The sequence below is a fragment of the Chanos chanos genome, chromosome 1 (assembly GCF_902362185.1).
Source record: "Chanos chanos chromosome 1, fChaCha1.1, whole genome shotgun sequence".
Classification (NCBI taxonomy): Eukaryota; Metazoa; Chordata; class Actinopteri; order Gonorynchiformes; family Chanidae; genus Chanos; species Chanos chanos.
The window spans coordinates 42,572,088-42,590,549 of NC_044495.1; the positions used below are offsets into that span (position 1 = coordinate 42,572,088).

The following is an 18,462-nucleotide window of genomic DNA, read 5'->3' on the forward strand; positions in this document are numbered from 1 at the left end:
TCCAGAGAGAGTTGCGAGTTTGCTAGCTAGCTTACTGAAGTACATAACCCGTTCACCGTAAATTCATATTGTTTTAAGATGAGAGGAAATCTGTCACTGCATGTCAGGACTGTTTCTAACTTCAGTTGTGACATGAAAGAATAACATGTTATGTTTTCGTAAATTGTCGAGACAGCAATTTTGTGTACTACCTTGTAGTAACCTTGTCAAGAGGCCCAATTGGTCCTAGCAGCTCTCTTTACGCCGTCAGAAAACTCCGTCTCAATTTTGTTACAGATAGAAGTAACCTGTCTCTCCCTTCACTTCGGCTACTGGTTCCACCGATACGCCTGATATCTGCGTTCATGTGGCAGGTGGCACAACAGCGGGACGTAATGCAATACGGGATACTGGCGGATTTCGTCTCCATAGTTACAGAGACGATTCCAGAGCTGCTCTGTTACAGACAGACTGCTCAGCTCATCCTTGGCCTCCGAGCGAGGGTGAGTTAAAGCAAAGTAATGATACGCGAGTGGGAGAAAATTACGTGTATAGGCTTTTTCCGATATATTGTGCTCTGAAAATCAAGAGCTATCAAAAAATGTATCAAATGCATCTTTAAGACGACACTTTACAATGGAAAAAAAAAGTAAAATGAAGTTTGGGAAGCAACCTGTTGTTCACTGAGTTGTCTTTATAAAGTAAAGATACCTAAACTGTCTCCTCGAATCATTTTACATTTTTTCATAAAATATTTCAGAGTGCCTTTGTAAAGATTTAATAAGGTTTTTATGCTCAAATTCATGTTGACTTGTGACACATACCGTTTGACTTGGCTGTAATCTAGTGTTGACTGTACACACAGTTTTACCTCCTCTGTTGCAGCTGATTGTGGAGTTCTTCCACAGGGAAAACCCAGTGGATACTCAAACCATTCAGCTTCATCTGAACAGCATCCAACAGCTAACACCACCTCACAAGGATGTAAGTAAGATAGACCCATGCTGCAACTGTCTTTCTTTCACACACCCAGAATGACACAGACAGATTATAAATATTAAGATGAAAATGAATCTAGTTCAACCAGGCTATGTTTTCCCCTCTCTGTAAAAGCAAACTTGTGTGCTCTGGTATCTGTCTTTCATGGCATCAGAGGAAAACTCTTATGCATACTGTCTCTACAGGAGAGCAGTGCAGAGGTGGAAGAGTCCACTGCAAGTTTTGTGGAGCTGGTCCAGATGTTGCTGAAAGATGCGGATGAGAGAGAGAACTTCTTTCAGGTCAGACATCGCTAACACCGCTCACTGCGCATCTGCCTGCCATGTCCCTGCGATCGTGAATAAATGTTCTTTTCATTTTTCCCCCTCAGGCACACTCACTGGCTCATACTGCTTTATAGCTGTGTCAGCACATTAATGCTTAGTGTAAAAATGATAATAGCGTTTTTTTGTGCTGTATTGTAATCGGTTAGTCATCATGACAGAGAAAGAATTGCACTTTGTTCCACGTCAGTCAGGGAAGTTTGAGAAAACTCATTTTTCTCTGTGTCTTCAGCGCAGGTTTCCCGTCGAGTTTGGTGCAGACTATGACGGCGCTCTACGTCTGCTCCTGTGGGTCTTTCTCACCAGACTGGAGAGCCTCTTACCTGCCCCGGATTTACTCCAGGTGGATCATGACGACTTTTGGTCAAACACTTGTCCGTGTTTCTCTCCGTTTTCACACAGGAGGGAAAGGCAGGCTGGTGCTCTTAAGTCGGAACCGAGTTTCCCTCAGAAGAAAACGAACTTTGGCCTGCAGTAAAATAAGTTTTAAAAGAAATGAACTTTGTATAGTTTAGTTGGGGCCTCATGTTCTTAACAAACTGACGTGGCAGTGAAACGACAAAATGCAGACAAAACCCAGTGAGTGTCTGTAATGGCACGTTCAATGCTGGTCAGAAGGAAAGTCGAGCACTGTGCACCAGCTGTTTGTATTTAAGACCACAGACTTCTCTCCTCTCGCTGTTTACACCTTTTCCATCCTGTAGCATAAATGTAATTGCATTCTGTAGCTGCATATCCCACCAATTTGAAAGTACCAGGAAATCCTCAGCTCCTGTGCTGTGAGGTCCTTCAGCCGAGAGTTTTACTCAGTAATAATGAAATTATGAATATATATGTAATATGAAGAGCGTACATTTCTGTCTTTGTGTTTTCCTGTGGTGTAGACTACATCCTGGCTGGGCTCAGAGGCGTCGGTGGCAGAGGACTGCGCACAGTGTGTCCATCACTCCGAGCATCTCAGGTCTCTACTCAAGCATCACAAGTGCCTGGGACATTTTGACACTCAGGGTAAATGAATCCACCCCAAACTGTAAATTCTCTCCCTCAGTTTACCTTCTGTGGAGATGGACATGTATACCATGAAGACAGCCTATTTCATAGCTTTACATAACTTTTATATTGTAAAACATGGCACACTTCTCTTGAGTGATATTTTTATTAATGGTATAAAGGTCTTATTTTTATTACCCCTCTCTCTCTCTCAGCTCCAGTCTTGTCTACAGGCGACTGTATCTTCTCCTTTCTCTGCGGTAAAAGTGAGAGTAATGGTGAACACACTAAAAGTGATGGCCGTTCAACCCAAACACAGGACCCTGTTGGTTTGCTAAACTCTGCCTGCACAGTGGAGAACACCGGAGAGGAAGCAGTGGTGGTTTCAGAGTGTGCAGAAATAGAACTAGCAACATGTCAGGACAGAGAGGAGACCGTCTACGCAGGAGCGTCTGAAAACAGCGTGTTGAGTGGTGAAAGAAGCATCATGGTAGAAGAAGTTGGGACTGAGCAAAAGGACGAGAGGTCGGGGAGAAATGGAGAAGAAACAGCAGTGAAGCTTCAGAACGACAGCAGATGGACTGATGAGGTGGAGGGAGAAACATTAAACATGTTTCAGAGCAAGATGGGACTCAATTCCATGGACTCAGCAAATTCTAATGTTAATCAAAAAATCTTTGGGGTGCTCTGTCCTGAGGAAAGGGCTCGCAATCCAGAAGGAGAAACTCCAGGATCTTTACCAGAATGCCACACCAGACACCACACGGTCTCTCCTGTCCCCCAGGGAATGCGGCGGTCTGAACGGACACCGAAGAAGACCTGGAAGATAAGGCTGGTGAATCTCCAGAAGCAGAAAAGAAAAGCTGTTACCCCAAAGAGAGTCTTAGGAGAAAAGTCAGCTAAGCCTGTGGAACCAAATCTCATAACACAAAATGACAGGTAAAGGACACATTGTCGAATAGAGCACTGTAGATCAGAGCAGTCTCTGTCAAAAATGCTGTAGTTTTCTCATGTGCACAGTGTACAGACATAAAGGATGATAAGTTTTTTTATGTACACTCGTTCGTTCACAGGGACAGCACAGACGACTCAGTGGAATCTCTCAGTGTCCTGTCAAACGACCGTAACACAGGTGAGAAATATATTTGATATTCTCTTTGAGAACAAACTGCTTACATGAAGTGTATTGAAAGTGTAGTGTAGTCGTTTCAACTGTTTTCCCCCTTGAAGCTTAAGGTTTCTGATCTGTAATCATTCAACAAAACAGTCTCCAGTGGCACTAAAACTCTGTTTGGTCTACGGACAAAATTCAGTTAGTCTTAACAGCTGTTCTCTCCTGCCCAATCTTTTCCAGCGAGATTTGCTGTGGTTTTCTCATGTTCTCAGTTTATGTTCTTCCATGCTCAAGAGGAGTTCCTTCAAAAAAAAAAAAAAACTCATGACAAATGTTCACTCTACAGGAGGAGACGGGAGAGAGGGAGCGCTGAAACCTCCTCCTCTAATTGGTCCCACATTGCCCCACGCTTGCCTGGAGTGCAGAAAGAGCTACCGCTTTGCCTCCTTGCTAAAGGCTCACCAGCGCACCCACACCGGGGAGCGGCCTTTCCAGTGTCCGCAGTGCAAAAAGAGCTTCGCACACTCTCAGGCGCTTGCCAGACACCAACATACGCACGCCTCTCACCGCAAGTTTGACTGCCTCTACTGCGGAGAGAGCTTCGGCACGCTAGGCGCGAGGGCCGCGCACCACAAGACGCACCCGGAAGGGAAAGAGCAGCAATGTGGGGAATGCGGCAAACGCTACAGCTGTCAGTCGGCCCTGCTCCGTCACCAGCTGGTCCACACAGAGGAGCGACCGTATAAATGCACGGAATGTGAATGGACCTTCACCTGCGTGTCCAACCTCAACCGACACCTCCTCACACACAAGCCGGATAGACCGTACCGTTGCACTTGCGGGAAAGCCTACACCTACAGGGGGGCCCTGCTGGCGCACCAGCGCACCCACTCTCAGGAGAGGCCTTTCCGCTGCTCGCAGTGTGGGAAGGGCTTCCTCTATCCCGGGACACTGTCGCAGCACGAGAAAACCCACTCCGACGAGAAACCGTACCTTTGCTCCCACTGTGGCAAGAGCTTCAAGAGAGAGAGGACACTCCTGAAACACCTATCAGGACACACCAAAGAGAAGATCTTCAGCTGCACTAAGTGTGACAAAACGTTCACGTACAAGGCCAGTTTGACGCGGCACGAGCTCACCCACACGGGGGAGAGGCCGTTCCTCTGCTCCGACTGCGGCAAAAGCTTCTTCTCTTTCGCCGAGCTTCTGAAGCACCAGCGCTTTCACACGGGCCACAAACCATTCCAGTGCCAGCATTGTGACAAGAGCTTCACGCAGGCCTGCTATCTGCAACTGCACCTGCGATACCACACGGGCGTGCGACCCTACACGTGCCCGCAGTGCGGGAAGAGTTTCTTCAGTTCCACACGACTGAAGAGACACAAGCAGATTCACACCGGGGAGAGACCATACCAGTGCACTGAGTGTGGAAAGGCATTCAGACAGTCTTACCATCTGAAAACACACCAACAGACGCATTTAGGAAAGAGAAACTAACACCTGAGAGAACAACGAGGCTGCTTAGATTGATGTTTACCATGGTAAACACACACATTTATCTGCAGTTATCAGTGATAGAGTCGAAGATAAGCTAAATCATGCGTTGGCTCGATTCTTTGAACCACTAAACGGACTCTGATCAAGCCAACAGTAGTGATCAAAGCATTCTCTGTGGAAAAGTGCAAGAAATAAGGATTTTTTCCCCCATAAACATGACCAAAACGTGGTGCTTTTTGGGGCTCACTCGTCTACAGACTTTATGTGTTTGTTGATTATGTCCAACTTTTCTCTCAGATAAACTGTGAATTAACCCTGTCTTTTCATTGCACTACTTCACATATCATGAAAAAATCGGTCATATGAAACCACGTGAACAAAAGTCACCTCTTTCGCTCAGAATGTTTTTGGAATTCTGTTTTCCGCTGCGTGCCTTATTTGCGAAATACATTTTACAAACCTGAGAGCAAAAGCATGTGAGAATAAACACTGTCTGTATACCAAGGTGGATTGTAGTGGTTGCTTGCATAGTGTACTGTTGACTTAATTGTTCTTTGTGTTTTGTGCAAGTTATCTCTGGCTGTGCTGGTTTTGAGTGGACACCAGTCTATGGACAGTGACTTTACAGAAATCCGTACAGGTCTCCTGAAACATCTTTATAACAGACTTATAACCTGACCTTGAAGTCTAAATGGTTTTCATATCAGTGAGCCTCAGTGGTCTCCAGTTGGCAGATTGCACACATGTGGATTCAGTAAAAATGAATGAATAAATAAAAAATCAACCCCTGATGACAAAATGTTTGCAGAAACAAGCTGTAGTCTGGCTGCAGCCATTTTGACAATGTATTGTGGTATTTGGACGCTGGGGGGCAGTCCTGTTCACTCCATCTCAAAATAAGAACAGGTTTATTTTTCCTCAGCTGCCTGACCTCTCCTCCACCTGCATTTTACATGTCTTGTCTTGCAGATTTGCTCATGTAGACTTGCAGACACCACAAACAGACCTAAAAGTACAGTGCCAAAGAACTTTGAGGAAAACCAGTACCTTTTGCTGTTTCCTGAAGTTTGACAGTTCAAGGACAGTTTTTTCATTGACCAAGGATTCAAATCTTTGCTGCTGAAGAGCTCATTCATTCGGAGACAGTTAAAACAGAAGTGCTGTAATTCAGTTACTGCTTACATATGGTGCTGTCAATATTCCTTAACTTGTAGCTGGTGTGCAAGCAAGCTTTGCATGTGTGATGTTACCATGGTAACTGCTTTTTCATGCACAACTAGCAGATTTCTTTCTCTGCATCCTCCTCTTTTTTTTTTTTTTTGGCCGCCTTTCGTGACCCGAGAAAAAGAAGTCAAGGACTGTGAAGTTTTTTCTTTTTTCCTTAATGGACTTTGGAAAAGCGTACAACTCTCATGTGTTTGGTGAAAAGCTTTTTAAAACTAGCTTCCTTTTCACGGGCCTTTTCGCAAAAGATCAATGGAGACGTCGAACGACATAAAGGTGGAGAGGGCAGGTGGCCCTGGGAGCCGCGGCGGTGACCGCCGTTTCGACCCAGTGCGTGTCTCGGCTACGGACTCCAGCGGCGCGGTTGAAATGAACAGAACAGCTCGATGGTTCCTCTGCTGTGAGATGACATTCTGTATGTTTGAATGTGAAACTGACGTGACATTGATAGTTCAATATACTGATCCTACTTGGTGCTGCCGTTTCCTTTTTCTTTCTTTCTTTCTTTCTTTCTTTCTTTCCCCACTGCTCATATGCTGTGTTCAAAAGCACGACATTCTAAGCAATGATGTCAAAAGAATGAAGTTAAAAATGACTTATTTTTTGTAAAAGCATGCAGACATTTTTTTATTTCCGTTCATTTGGCATACGACAATGTACGGCCTTCGTCAGTTTGTCTGTGACAGTTGGACTGAATTAAGTCTTTTATTTGGCTGAGAAATGCGGTTGTCCCTGAGTAACGAGTGGGGTGCCTGCTCTTTATGTGTGCCGCGCTACTTTTGCCGAATGTTTCCAGAGAGTAACAAAACAAATAAAAAAAACAAATTACTTCATTTGTCAAAACAGTCACAGGTAGGCCATTCAACAGGATCCAGTGCCTCAGTTCAATGCAAATCTGCTCTTTTATGGCGTGTAGCAGACAACTGTAAGATTAATAGTGTATTTTGGTGAGGTATGTGTAGCCTATATATGGGTTCTTTGTCATTAAATTTTCAGTAGTAAATCGGTGTTGTATTTTTATAAAGGTCTTTCTCCAAGGCTATTGATCAAAAGTAAGGAGAACCAGACATGGCCTACCTCACAAGGGCTGGAAAACGTGTACACAGATCTTTGTGCTCTGCTTGCATCTTAATCACAAATAAACCTCTTCACCATGCCTTTAGTCCTAGCCCCCACCCAAAAAGAAAAGAAAACCAAGCCCTGACGACTATTAATTTAGACAATGGGATTTCGTTTTCGAATAGCGGTTGTAAGGAAAGACTGTTGCCTCGTTTGAGGATATTCTTTCGGGGGTCATGAACATTCAAGAAGAGGTTCTGTGACGAAAACCCACTTTATCCTCTTCAGCGAGTATCGCGCACCAAGGGAAATGAATTAGAATGAGTTTTATTATTCTTGGCTTTCCGTTTTTTCCCGCTGCACACCGTGAGGTTCAAATGAAATAAAATGATTCCAGGACCAATCAAATGACAAATCTCAGACAGACTCGGTGGTAGGGAGTGATCCTGCCTGGGTGCTTGGCAACGGCACTTCGCTGCGTGTAACTGAGCGGGAGACGGGAATGGAGAGAGAGGAAGAGAGAGACCTTGGTCAAATAGATATTCTATAAGTTTGACTGCTTAAGATCCGCCTCAGTACACTTAAATGGATTTATTTCCTGGTCTCTGTCATGTTAACAACAAATCTGGATGGTCCGAAGGCACTAAAATACTTCTGGTCTGGCAGTGAGGTTGTTTCCAGTGCTGAGGCAGTGTGTGGCTTTCAGAGCAGGTAGAAGGTGAATTCAGGAGTTTATACCCATCACACACATTACAAAATGGGTTTCGTTTATCTTCTTAATAAATACAACACGTAAATGAAATTCTGCAGTTTTTGCTTGCAGGGATGATTTCACAGATAGATAATTAAAATTCACACTCAGAAAACTGGAGGTTCATTTTAATTACAGAAGTTTTTTTGAAATAGGAAACAGGGACTCCCACAGTTAAGGGTTTCAGAGCGTGCAGTGGATTTTAATTGGCTCTGTTACACACACACACACACACACACACACATATAAAAGAACTTAAGTACAGGAGGGCCACGCTGTGCCCCTGATGTGTCCGACATAAGCATTAGCTCATGTATGCTGTCATAACTTAGACAGAGATACACCAGAGCATGTTTCAACTCTCTCTTTTTTTTTCTTCTCTGGAGAAACACACATTCGGCCAATTTTCACCTGCAGCACCTTTCTGATGTTTCCTTGAAGAGAAACTCAGCCCAAAAACGCTTCAGATGCTTCCAATGTCTTAAAAGGAAATTTAGCATGAAACTTACACTATCTGTGCAAGAGTGTTTAAAAAAATGAAAATATCATTGTCATAAAATACTGTTTGTGGTTTTAACATCAGTGTGTGAGCTTCAGTAGAACATTCAGGGTCTTTCTGACCTAAACCCCTTCATGAGCACCTTGAGACAGTGCCCTCTCTTTCAAACTCACATGCTGACTCATATCAACAGTCTGCTAAACTGTTCAGTCAGAGGCCCTGGTCAAACAGTGAGAATGAGCAGATGCGTGTGAATGGTAAAGTGTAAGTGAGGAATGGTTGAAGAAAATTTCTTATTTTTTATAAACTTCTTTGCACAGTTTGCATTTTGACTAAGTCCAAGACAAGATTACAAACATACGTGCTGGAGCTGCTCAGGTTTGCCTGTGGTCGATGACCATCCTGCACTGATAAACTCCAATATGAGTCATTGTACCTCTGTCAAAACAAGAAAAAAAAAACTGCATTAATGATACATATCTAGACTTGATCAAGTTGGCTGTTGCCTGCTTAGCTGTATCATTGCATTTTGCTGTCTTCTGGAATAATCCTGAGGGGGCTAGGGGAAGCTCAGAGCGACCTGTTCTTCGCACGGCTATTACGTTACAGCTCAGTACAGAATGAATAGTCTGTCTGTGTGGCATGCTGGGTAACCATCACTGGAAATGTTTCTGTAGCTGGAAAATTGAGGGCTTTCAGGTGATCTGCTCTCCTGCATCAGGCTGATGTGCAGTAATTCCCCAATTTGGTGTTAGTGAGGGAGGAGAGCACAGGGGAGAAAAGAGGAGAGGAGAAGAGAGGTGAGGAGCGTGGAGGGGATGAGAGGAAGGGAGAATAGTTCTGAAGATCCCAATGGACTTTTTAACAGTTATCAAGAGCAATTTGGCTTACAGGGCCATGGTTTGTTGTCCAGCAGAGATCTGTTGTCACTCTGAAAGTGAGGAAAAGTGGAGCTTTTAAGACACACAAGAATAATGTGATGCAAGCAAAAGAAAAAAAGAGGAAGCGGAGACAAGTCAGGATTACTTATGACCTGTTCCTCAAAGACAAGATTTCTCACTCCTCATACAAATGAAGACACATCATAAACCCAAATAATCAGACACTCTCACAAGAATCCTCGTGTCTGGACAGCATTTGGCCCGTGTCTGAATCCATGCTATATTAATTAAAATAAAAACTGACCTGTCACCTCATGTGTGACGTGTGCTGACTTGTCAAAGCATCCGTTGACAGAGGTCAGTCAGCTATGTTGGACCGGTTGTCCCTGCAATCAGTTAGGAAGGTTGCCAGACAACAAACGCCTACTCGTTTAATGAAAAAAGATTGCTAATAGCGGCTTGATACAGGCGTCCGTTCCAGGGTCAAGCAGCCCATTTATAGAAGACAGATAAGACTCTTGTCCCCCGAGACACTGAACCCATTTTCTTTCATCTATGAAAAAAAGAAGAGGAAAAAGACCAAGACAATCTGATCAAATAAAACTTGGAGAATATTTCACAAAGTACACAAAAATTTAGATCAGTGAGATCAAAAGTATCGAGTCAAACTAATGTCAAACGAAGCGGATTTGAGCGAATGGATGTCTAAACAGCTGTCTGTGGGGAAAACATTTTAAAGCCCGGCTATTTCAGGAAACAGGGCTTATGTACAGTCTGTGTCAAAAAAGAAAGCGAGCCCATTAAAGAACAGAAGAGAGGAGAACTACAAAAATAATAAACACACACACACATACACACTGAGGGGTCATAACGGAATAAGTGTTGTTCAGTCAATACAGACACACAGGGTCTAATTTTAGAGTCTGGCCCATGGTATAACATTAAGACGGCCCTGTTCTGAGAGCCCCTGGATGCATCTGGATATACTTCACCGCTGCATATGTAAATACATCTTCCCAAGTCCCAGTGAGCTAATCTGTTTCGTTCTAACTTAATGCCACCCAAAGAATAGCTTTATGCTTCACTCCTGACAGGAGGAGTAACGGCAAGGGATAATAATAGAGCTTTAATAGATTAACACCGTCATGGTGATTTGTTGCCGCGGCGATCTGAAGTAGACGCAGCCGGAACAGGGGCCAGGCGTCTCTGTGGTGATAAATGGTGGTGATCCGTCTACATGCAAAAACAATCATTTACCCCCTCCCAGTTTGTTTGTTCTCCTCTGGTCTTCTTTTAAAATTGGTATTTGCTCTGTGCTTCACAGCTTTAGCAAACCCAACAAATTAAAAATAAAAAAGGTGTGGCCACCTGCTTGGTAGAACCTTATCAAACGAAATATAGATCAACATAAAAATGCATCAGTACAACTAATAAGACAAGCGCTTATTGGTCTGTAATAATACCACCAACCAATCGCAAGCAGTGTCACAGGTTTGTTAGATTTTTCTGATCTCCAAACCTGCTCGCTAAACCAGGATCTGTTCGCTTTCACATCTGTGTAAACCCGAAGGTCACCCCTCCCTCCTCACCGCTCCATCTCTCTTTCACTCCCCTGTCAAACCCTGAGGCTTTAATGATGTGACTGGTCTGCGTGACAAACACACACACACGCACACTTTGACAAGCACAGCATGTGCTTAAACCACTGAGATGTCACGAGGGTCTTTGGAAACAGACAGACAGGTAGACCAATACAGACTCATTTGAGCTTCACTGGTTCTTCTGGAGGAGACAAAAAAAACCCCTCTAGACCTGGTTCCCCAATTAGCACAGCGAACACTACCTGCATCTGCGCCCACCTGAGGCTCCTCGCAGAGAGGGGAAAACATCGGGAGGGATCAGGTGATTTCTCTTTTCTCTAATGGCGACAAGGGGAAAAAAAAGCTCAGAATAACATTCTCTCAGGTGGCGGAGAGCTAGGTCGTCCCTCAGCTGGGGCCAGACACAGGTTACATGGAGAAGAGAACAGGGAGAGGGAACACAGACTCTGAGTCACTCAGTCTGGCCTGACATCAGGATGGAGTCAATGCGTGCTCCAGATATAACCTGACCAATTTGGACCAATCACTGACAAGATGAATAGCAAGGAGTTGAACAAAGCTACAGCGTTCTTCTGAAAGTTTAATTAACCAGGAAGAATGAGAAAATATCAAACTCTAGGATGTGAAATTCAAAATAAATGTTCACAGAACAGAGAGAGAGAGAGAGGGAGAGAGAGAGCGAGTGTGAGAGAGAAAGAGAGAGAGACTCACAGACACCAAACACACTGCAAAAGATAGACTTTTATTTTTCCCAGTTTTTTGTGACAGTAAAAAGTTAACCAAGTGCAATATTTTTGACAATGCCAGGCCGCTCCCGTCCACCCCCATCAACCCCATCACCCCCACCCCTCCCATCTCAACATTCTGTTCAGCCAGATTAACACAGAGAGTTAGCAGGCGTGCTAACACTTGGACTGTACTCACCATTACTATGCAACAGAGCGCTAGGTGCACGAAAAAACAATCCACCGTAAGGCAACTTAGACTATGACAAAATATTATAGCACATTGTGTGTGTGTTTTTCGTGTGTGTGAGTGAGTGCACGTATAAGAGAAAGAGAGAGTTTGGGTTTTGATGTTTGTGCCCCTTTTCTCTGAAAAAAGGGAGGGAAAAAAGAACTATTAGTTTCACCTTTCACAGGTAAACAGAATCACAAAGATCTTCCATATCACAATGAAGTTCAACACAATGTTGTGCATTATTGCAGATGAATGTTTACGGCCTACTTATCCTAATTACTGACCCGAATTCAGCACACATTCTGATTCACTGAAACAGTACAAAAGCTGTCCACAAACATACCCTTTAAGGTAGGCAGATAAAGAAGTCAACAATCAGTAACTCACTACCAATTTCTTCAACTTTTCATAATTACCAGTCTCAATTACTCAAAATTTGTGTTGACGAAAAAGGAACAAATCAATGAGTATTTCTTTTTTGTTTGTTTTGTTTGTTTTTCCTTATTTCCATTCCTTTTTCCTAATTTCTGTTACATATTGCTTTGCTTTAAAACGATATTCAGAGTTACATTTTCAGTAGTAGCGTTATAGTGTTTGATGTTTCAACGTATTGCAGGATCATTAGTGTGCGCTTGCGGATCCGTTCAAACAAAAGCTACTGTTAGTGCAGGGGATCCAGAACCTCAACCGAAACTCTAAGCTAAGCCCATTTGGTCTTCTCACACTGAGAGAGGGAAACCAAAGGGAACACGTTAAATCAAAAGACCCAGAACCCAAATGTATCTGCCTGCTTTTGTCCAAGGGTTCCTTACGGAGATCAATTCAAACGATGAGCGATTGTGACAGAACAGCCTCTCCCTCTTGGTCTTTCCAAAGTCTCCCTCCAACTCTGAGGATTCGTTCTCTGAAAATGTGCTGTTGTTGTTTTTTCTACTTTCACGTCGACACAGAAACCGTCACAAACCGTTCATACATAATCCTACTGCTACTTATCTGTACGAGCCGATCTGTCAGCAGCGAAAAACGAGACAAAGATACCACGGAGACGTTTTGAAGCCAGAAGGTCCTGTTCGCACTTCTTAAAAGTGCTGAACCAGTCTCAGCTCCAGGAGCTGGACAAGGAGTTGTTCACACGTACATGTTCCCCAGTCGCGCATGGAGGTTAGTTCCATCCCCGTGTGTGCCCGTCCAGAGGTGGTTGGTTAGGGGTACAGGACCAGCGTCGGTGGGTGTTGTGGTGACTAAGGCTCTGGTTGGGGGAGAAGGTCGGACTCTACGTCACAGGGGGTAGGGGTGGGGTGACTTAGAGTTTTTGATGAGGAGTCCCTCAACCTCAAGGGGTTATCCTCATTGGCCACAGTAACTGTCCAATCAGCTTCCCCCTCCCCTCTCTCGGTTCAACCTAACCTTCTGGTCCACGAAGTATCTCTGTAAAGACAAGAAGAAAAAAGACCAAAATGACTATACATTTTTCACATTTCCCCTCAGTTACCCTCTTTATCTGCTGGTATATTCCAGTCTGTACAGACAGAAGTCAGAGTGGTCCTCTTGTAACAGCACCTGCATTTAGTATCCGATCATTTCTGTGGGCTCTTATCATTCTGTCGCTGTCACTCTGTGGTTCTGTATAGAGAAAGCCAATGTCTCCTGAGTCTGTGCATTTCTCTGACTCGCTTTTCCAAGGTCAGGGTTAGGGTTAAGGTTACATAAAGATGTTTTTGGAGAGAGAGAGGGAACAACAGAGAGGGTGCATGCTACGAGAGTAATCTTGAGGTGAAGTACTTTGCTTCGGGGCATAAGAGCTGTCAGCAGAGAGTGGAAAACCTCTCTCAGCCATTCCCCTGTGTACGGTCAGGATCTGTCATACTCAGGTGTCAAATTACGATGCTTTGAATGTTGACTCAATGCCATAACCTCTAAAACACCCACCGACCTTCACTCTGTTTCTCTACCGCATGTCATTTTTCCATACAAGAGCTGTGCACAGACACAGCAGCATAAAAGACCTATTACAGACATGATCAATCTCCTCTTCCATGGCAATGAAGCCATCATCACTAAAACCAGCATTTAGAGTGTTTGGTGAGGGAAGTTTGATTTCAGTCATCGAAATATCATTTAGACGAGTCTTTGCTCAGACAGGCCCCTCTTGACGAATTATAGAAATCTGTGCGGGGGACTGATGTCTCTATTCTGCACCTTTACAGTATCTTGATATCTTAGACACACCCCTTGCTGTCAATAACTGGCTAGAGTGATGGGCGGTGAATAAAAGCAGAGGGGTCTTACAGCCACCTCCCACCTCTCACCCCCCTCCATCCACCCAATTCTGGTTCGCTGTTGGAGCGCTGTGTTAATTAACTCCGTGTATGTGATTGGATGTCATTCAGATTAGAACAGGAGCACAATGGGAGGCACAAACCAGCCCCAACATGTCCTCAGACCTACAGCCACGGTGACAGAGCATGCTCAGCAAGGCTGAGAGTCATTAATATCCCCCATTAGCATCACATTTGTGTTTACTTAGGACTCCCTGTTTAGAAACAGCTTCAGCTCTTTGATACATGGTTATCCAAATTTGCTCCCATTGGTTGCTAGGATCCGTGTCTTTATCCAGAGTTCTTCGAGTTCTACGTACTCGGGATAAAACAAACAACTTGCACTCAACCGCTGTGTTTTTTTAATGGTGAACCGAAAACTAATGTTCAGCTGAAAAGTCAGCTCCTCAGAAGTAATTAAGTGTAGCATGGTTCCATCTCCCACGAATGCTTTCCCTCTGAGACAAAAACAGACACTTTAATAGGAAAAAATAAATTAAAAAAGTACATACAATTAAAGTAGCAAATGCTCTGGCTTTGTAATGATGATGAATGAAGTCTAGGGGATCAGGGCAAAACCTTTGCACACACTGACATGGGCGGACTTTCGGGATGCCAGACTTGGACAGCACTGGCGCAGGTGCCCGGTCTGGGGTTTGGTGGGTTTATGGTGGCTAGGTTCTGCCCTACTTTGGAACGGGCTGCCAGGAGACAGCCTGTGGCTCATACATACTTGAACAGAGTGCTTTTAAGCAATGCACAGGGCTGCTCCAGGAACAGATGCTTGCCAGGGAAAGAAGGTCTCTGTTACTGAAAGACATCTCGGAGAGCTTTTCCCTCAAGAGAATGAAAATGTCAAGGGTTCTTTCACTAGAGGCCTCACGTTCCAGATCTTTCCATTCCGATTCCAACGTACACATGACAGCAAGTCTGCGCTCTGTCTTTTTTTTTTTTTTGGAACCCACATGATTTCTCTTCTTCTGTTCACCCCATCTGCTCCGGAATTTGGCATTTTAAGATTAGTCTCCACTAATTAAAAGTCAACGGAGATACAAGAGGATTTGCACACCCACTTTCTGTCGCTGTCCCTGGTGACAGCGTATTTAAATAACAATTACCTGAGTGAATTTAATGTTTCTCTTCAGTCAGGATACAGTGTCACACTGGGCTACCCTCATACCACCTGGAACAGACGTAATATCAACTATTTAAGTTAATTATACGCATTACAGATATGAATACAGCACTGGGAAACCAGTCTCCATGACTGAGGCCCTTGCTAGAGTAATACAGCACGCTGTGTATATAATATTATATTCTAAGTATGTGGGTTTTTTTTGGGGTGAGTCAGAATGGTTGGTAATGGTGACAGATTAATCATGAAGTGATGATAAAGGAAGACATGAGGTCATGAATGTTTATCAAGCGAGAACTTTATACCATACGAGAGAAGCAGAGCTGATGCAAAGCGCACCCACGCAGATGTTTCAAAGGACAGTAAAACCTAAGACATGATATGTAAATCACGGTAAGTGTAAAACTGAAAAAATTCCATCTATTTGCTTGACACCACCCTTTTTTCCTGGTTTCATCACTTATTTTGCCATTTCCATCCACAGCAACTGACTCTTCTACAGGAAAAGGGCAGAACAGTGGATTTTTTTTTTTTTTAATTTATGTTCACAGTTATGCGCGCTCAGAACCAGAGACAAACCCTCAGTAAATCAGGCTCTCCTGTGTGTTTATACTAACATCTCCTGCATTCAGCCATAGTTTTCCGAAGGGAACGTCTGGAAAACTTCAGTTGTGGGGACATGGGTGGCAGTTACACCCCTTAAAGGTTTGGTTGTAACCTTTGTAAAGAATGGCAGACAGTGAACAGATAAAACATCCTAATTTTGTGGGAGCCAAATTAAACTGGACCAGGTTTGCCCCCCTAAGGAAACTTAAAAAAAAAAAAAAACAGAACAAATGCAAAAGCCTGCCCAAAATGGAGCCCTCTGGCTGTGTGTAACAGAGAAGCAGACAGGACCCTGGAGGGAAGGACAAATCTTCCCCAGGGTTGTGTAGTTTGGAAAAGCAAGCAGAGTTATTTGAATCGAATCATTCCCAGCACTCCAGGTACCGCCTCCAACAGAAACCATGCATTGCATATGCACAGACACAGATGGACTGGCACCGTTTTAGCCATTTCTAAAAGAGGAAACCATTATAAATAGCTATTTATGCAATGATATCTATATATCACGACTTCACGATCTCTCTGAACCCTATGGAAGGTCTTTGGCATTTTAAACTGGTACAATAAGATTATGTCAAACCTAAAGGTCAGAGACCATTTTGGCTAATGTGTAGCATGTGTAGACTTCATGCTGTGGCAAGTCTTTTGGTCATAAAACAGACCAAAAAACGTTTAGCGTATGGTATCCTTTGCGTAGCAGCGTGGCGTATGGTTCAGGCTTTTATTTTTATTTTTCTCGCCCAAGTGGTGAACCCTCTGCTCAATCTACATCTGTTCACAGTGGACAGATGGAAGAGACAGAGCAGCAAAAAAGGAGCAACTGCACCATACGACCACGAGTATAAAAATATATTAAAAAAATACAAACACACACACGCACACACACACACATACTACTCACTTTCATCAAAAGGCAATTGGGAGAGAGATGGTGTGTTATCAGGAACAGATGGATTGATCTTACGTAACGCAGGGCAGAGGAATTTATGATGCGATATTAAGCGGAGGCATATTTGGTGTGAGGCCAGTGTTGGCCACGCATTTTTTTCCCGCGGGCGTTTTTTCTTTTTTTTCTTTGAGGACGCCAAACTACCATACTGTCCAAGGCTTTGCAATAGAATAAACCAGAGGAGCCCCCGAGAAGAGCAATAATGAGTCAAAATCTAGTGTTTCCTATAAGAAGAAAAACCACCAACAGGCCAAGAGAGCAGCTGAAGAAGACAGTAGGGCCAAAATCAGTTCAGTTCAGATTGTACAGATAGAGAGAAAAAGGTGCAGCTAAAATGTGCTCAGTACCACACTGATGTAATAATGGTTTATAAACAGTGTGGCTGAACAGATCTCATGACAAACAGAATAAAAAAATCAGGCTTTGGGTGGTGAAATTTATTTATTTATTTATTTATTCGTTTATTTATTTATGTAAATTCATCTGTTTAAAACTAAATAAAAGCTGCCTTTCATTTACTGTCATGTTTGCAGTCTGGACACCAGACTCCTGCACTCTTGTTTTATCGATAGCCTGATCACAGCAGCCTCTTCACAGGTTTTCACCTGGATAGCCAGCGTGTTACACGCTAGATTCCACAGGCCTGCTTCACAAGAGCTCTCCATCGCCCTGGGCTCTCTCCCAGTGAGGAAGTATACAGGCAGTAGAGGTGTGGGATAAATGGATGGAGAGGTTGGGGGGCGAGGATGGGAGGAACTGGGCAGGGGAAAGGATATATGAACAGTGCAGAGCGTAGGGTGAGTGTATAGAGAGGGTGGAGGACAGGATGGATGAAGAAGGTAGAGGAGAGGACAAATGGATAGAGGGTGTATATATGTGGAGTAGGAGGTTGGAGGAGAATTGATGAAGAATGTCATTATTCTGTATCTAAATGGAGCAGTTTAAGAACAACGATCAATGGCGACCTCTTTCCTAAAAGACACCGTCATGTTTACATTGCCGTTATTGGGATGATGCATGGACATGACATTCACAGAACTCAGCAGGAATGAAAAGGACCAGATAGTGGATCTCCAGGCCTGAATTAGGAACCACAAGTCCTGTGGTGTGAACAGTCTGCCAAGAGTGAATGAAAACATGCAAAGGGCACAGACAGACTGATCGCATGCCAAATCCCAAAGTGTTAGATTAATGGCGAAAGAGCCCTGTGTAGTTCTTATATCACCCCCCACCCCCCCCACCCCATCTGTACCCCAAAGCAGAATTATACCTTGTAACCAGTCTCTTTAAATAAATACACCCCATAACCAGTCTCTTTAACTAATTACACCTCATAAGCAGTCTCTTTAACCAATTACCCCTCATAACCAGTCTCTATAACCAATTACCCCTCATAACCAGTCTCTATAACCAATTACCCCTCATAACCAGTCTCTTTAACTAATTACCCCTCATAACCAGTCTCTTTAACTAATTACCCCCATAACTCACATGCTTGGTTCTGCCCCGACTGCCAAGAAAATTACACAGGAGGATAACAGCTAAGATTTGCAAAAAAGTGGCAATGTTCCACTGTT

At 43.7% G+C, this 18,462-nt stretch overlaps 1 protein-coding gene across 1 annotated transcript; it reads left to right on the plus strand.

Annotated features, from left to right (window-relative positions):
* Nucleotides 1–1,215: 1,215 nt before the first annotated feature.
* LOC115830100 (zinc finger protein 2 homolog) lies at nt 1,216–5,509 on the plus strand. The gene is made up of 6 exons (XM_030794148.1): nt 1,216–1,259; nt 1,539–1,644; nt 2,186–2,309; nt 2,507–3,230; nt 3,365–3,423; nt 3,752–5,509. Exons 1-6 carry the CDS (start codon nt 1,231–1,233, stop codon nt 4,900–4,902), a joined length of 2,193 nt encoding a protein of 730 aa, XP_030650008.1. The 5' UTR covers nt 1,216–1,230; the 3' UTR covers nt 4,903–5,509.
* The last annotated feature ends 12,953 nt before the right edge of the window (nt 5,510–18,462 follow it).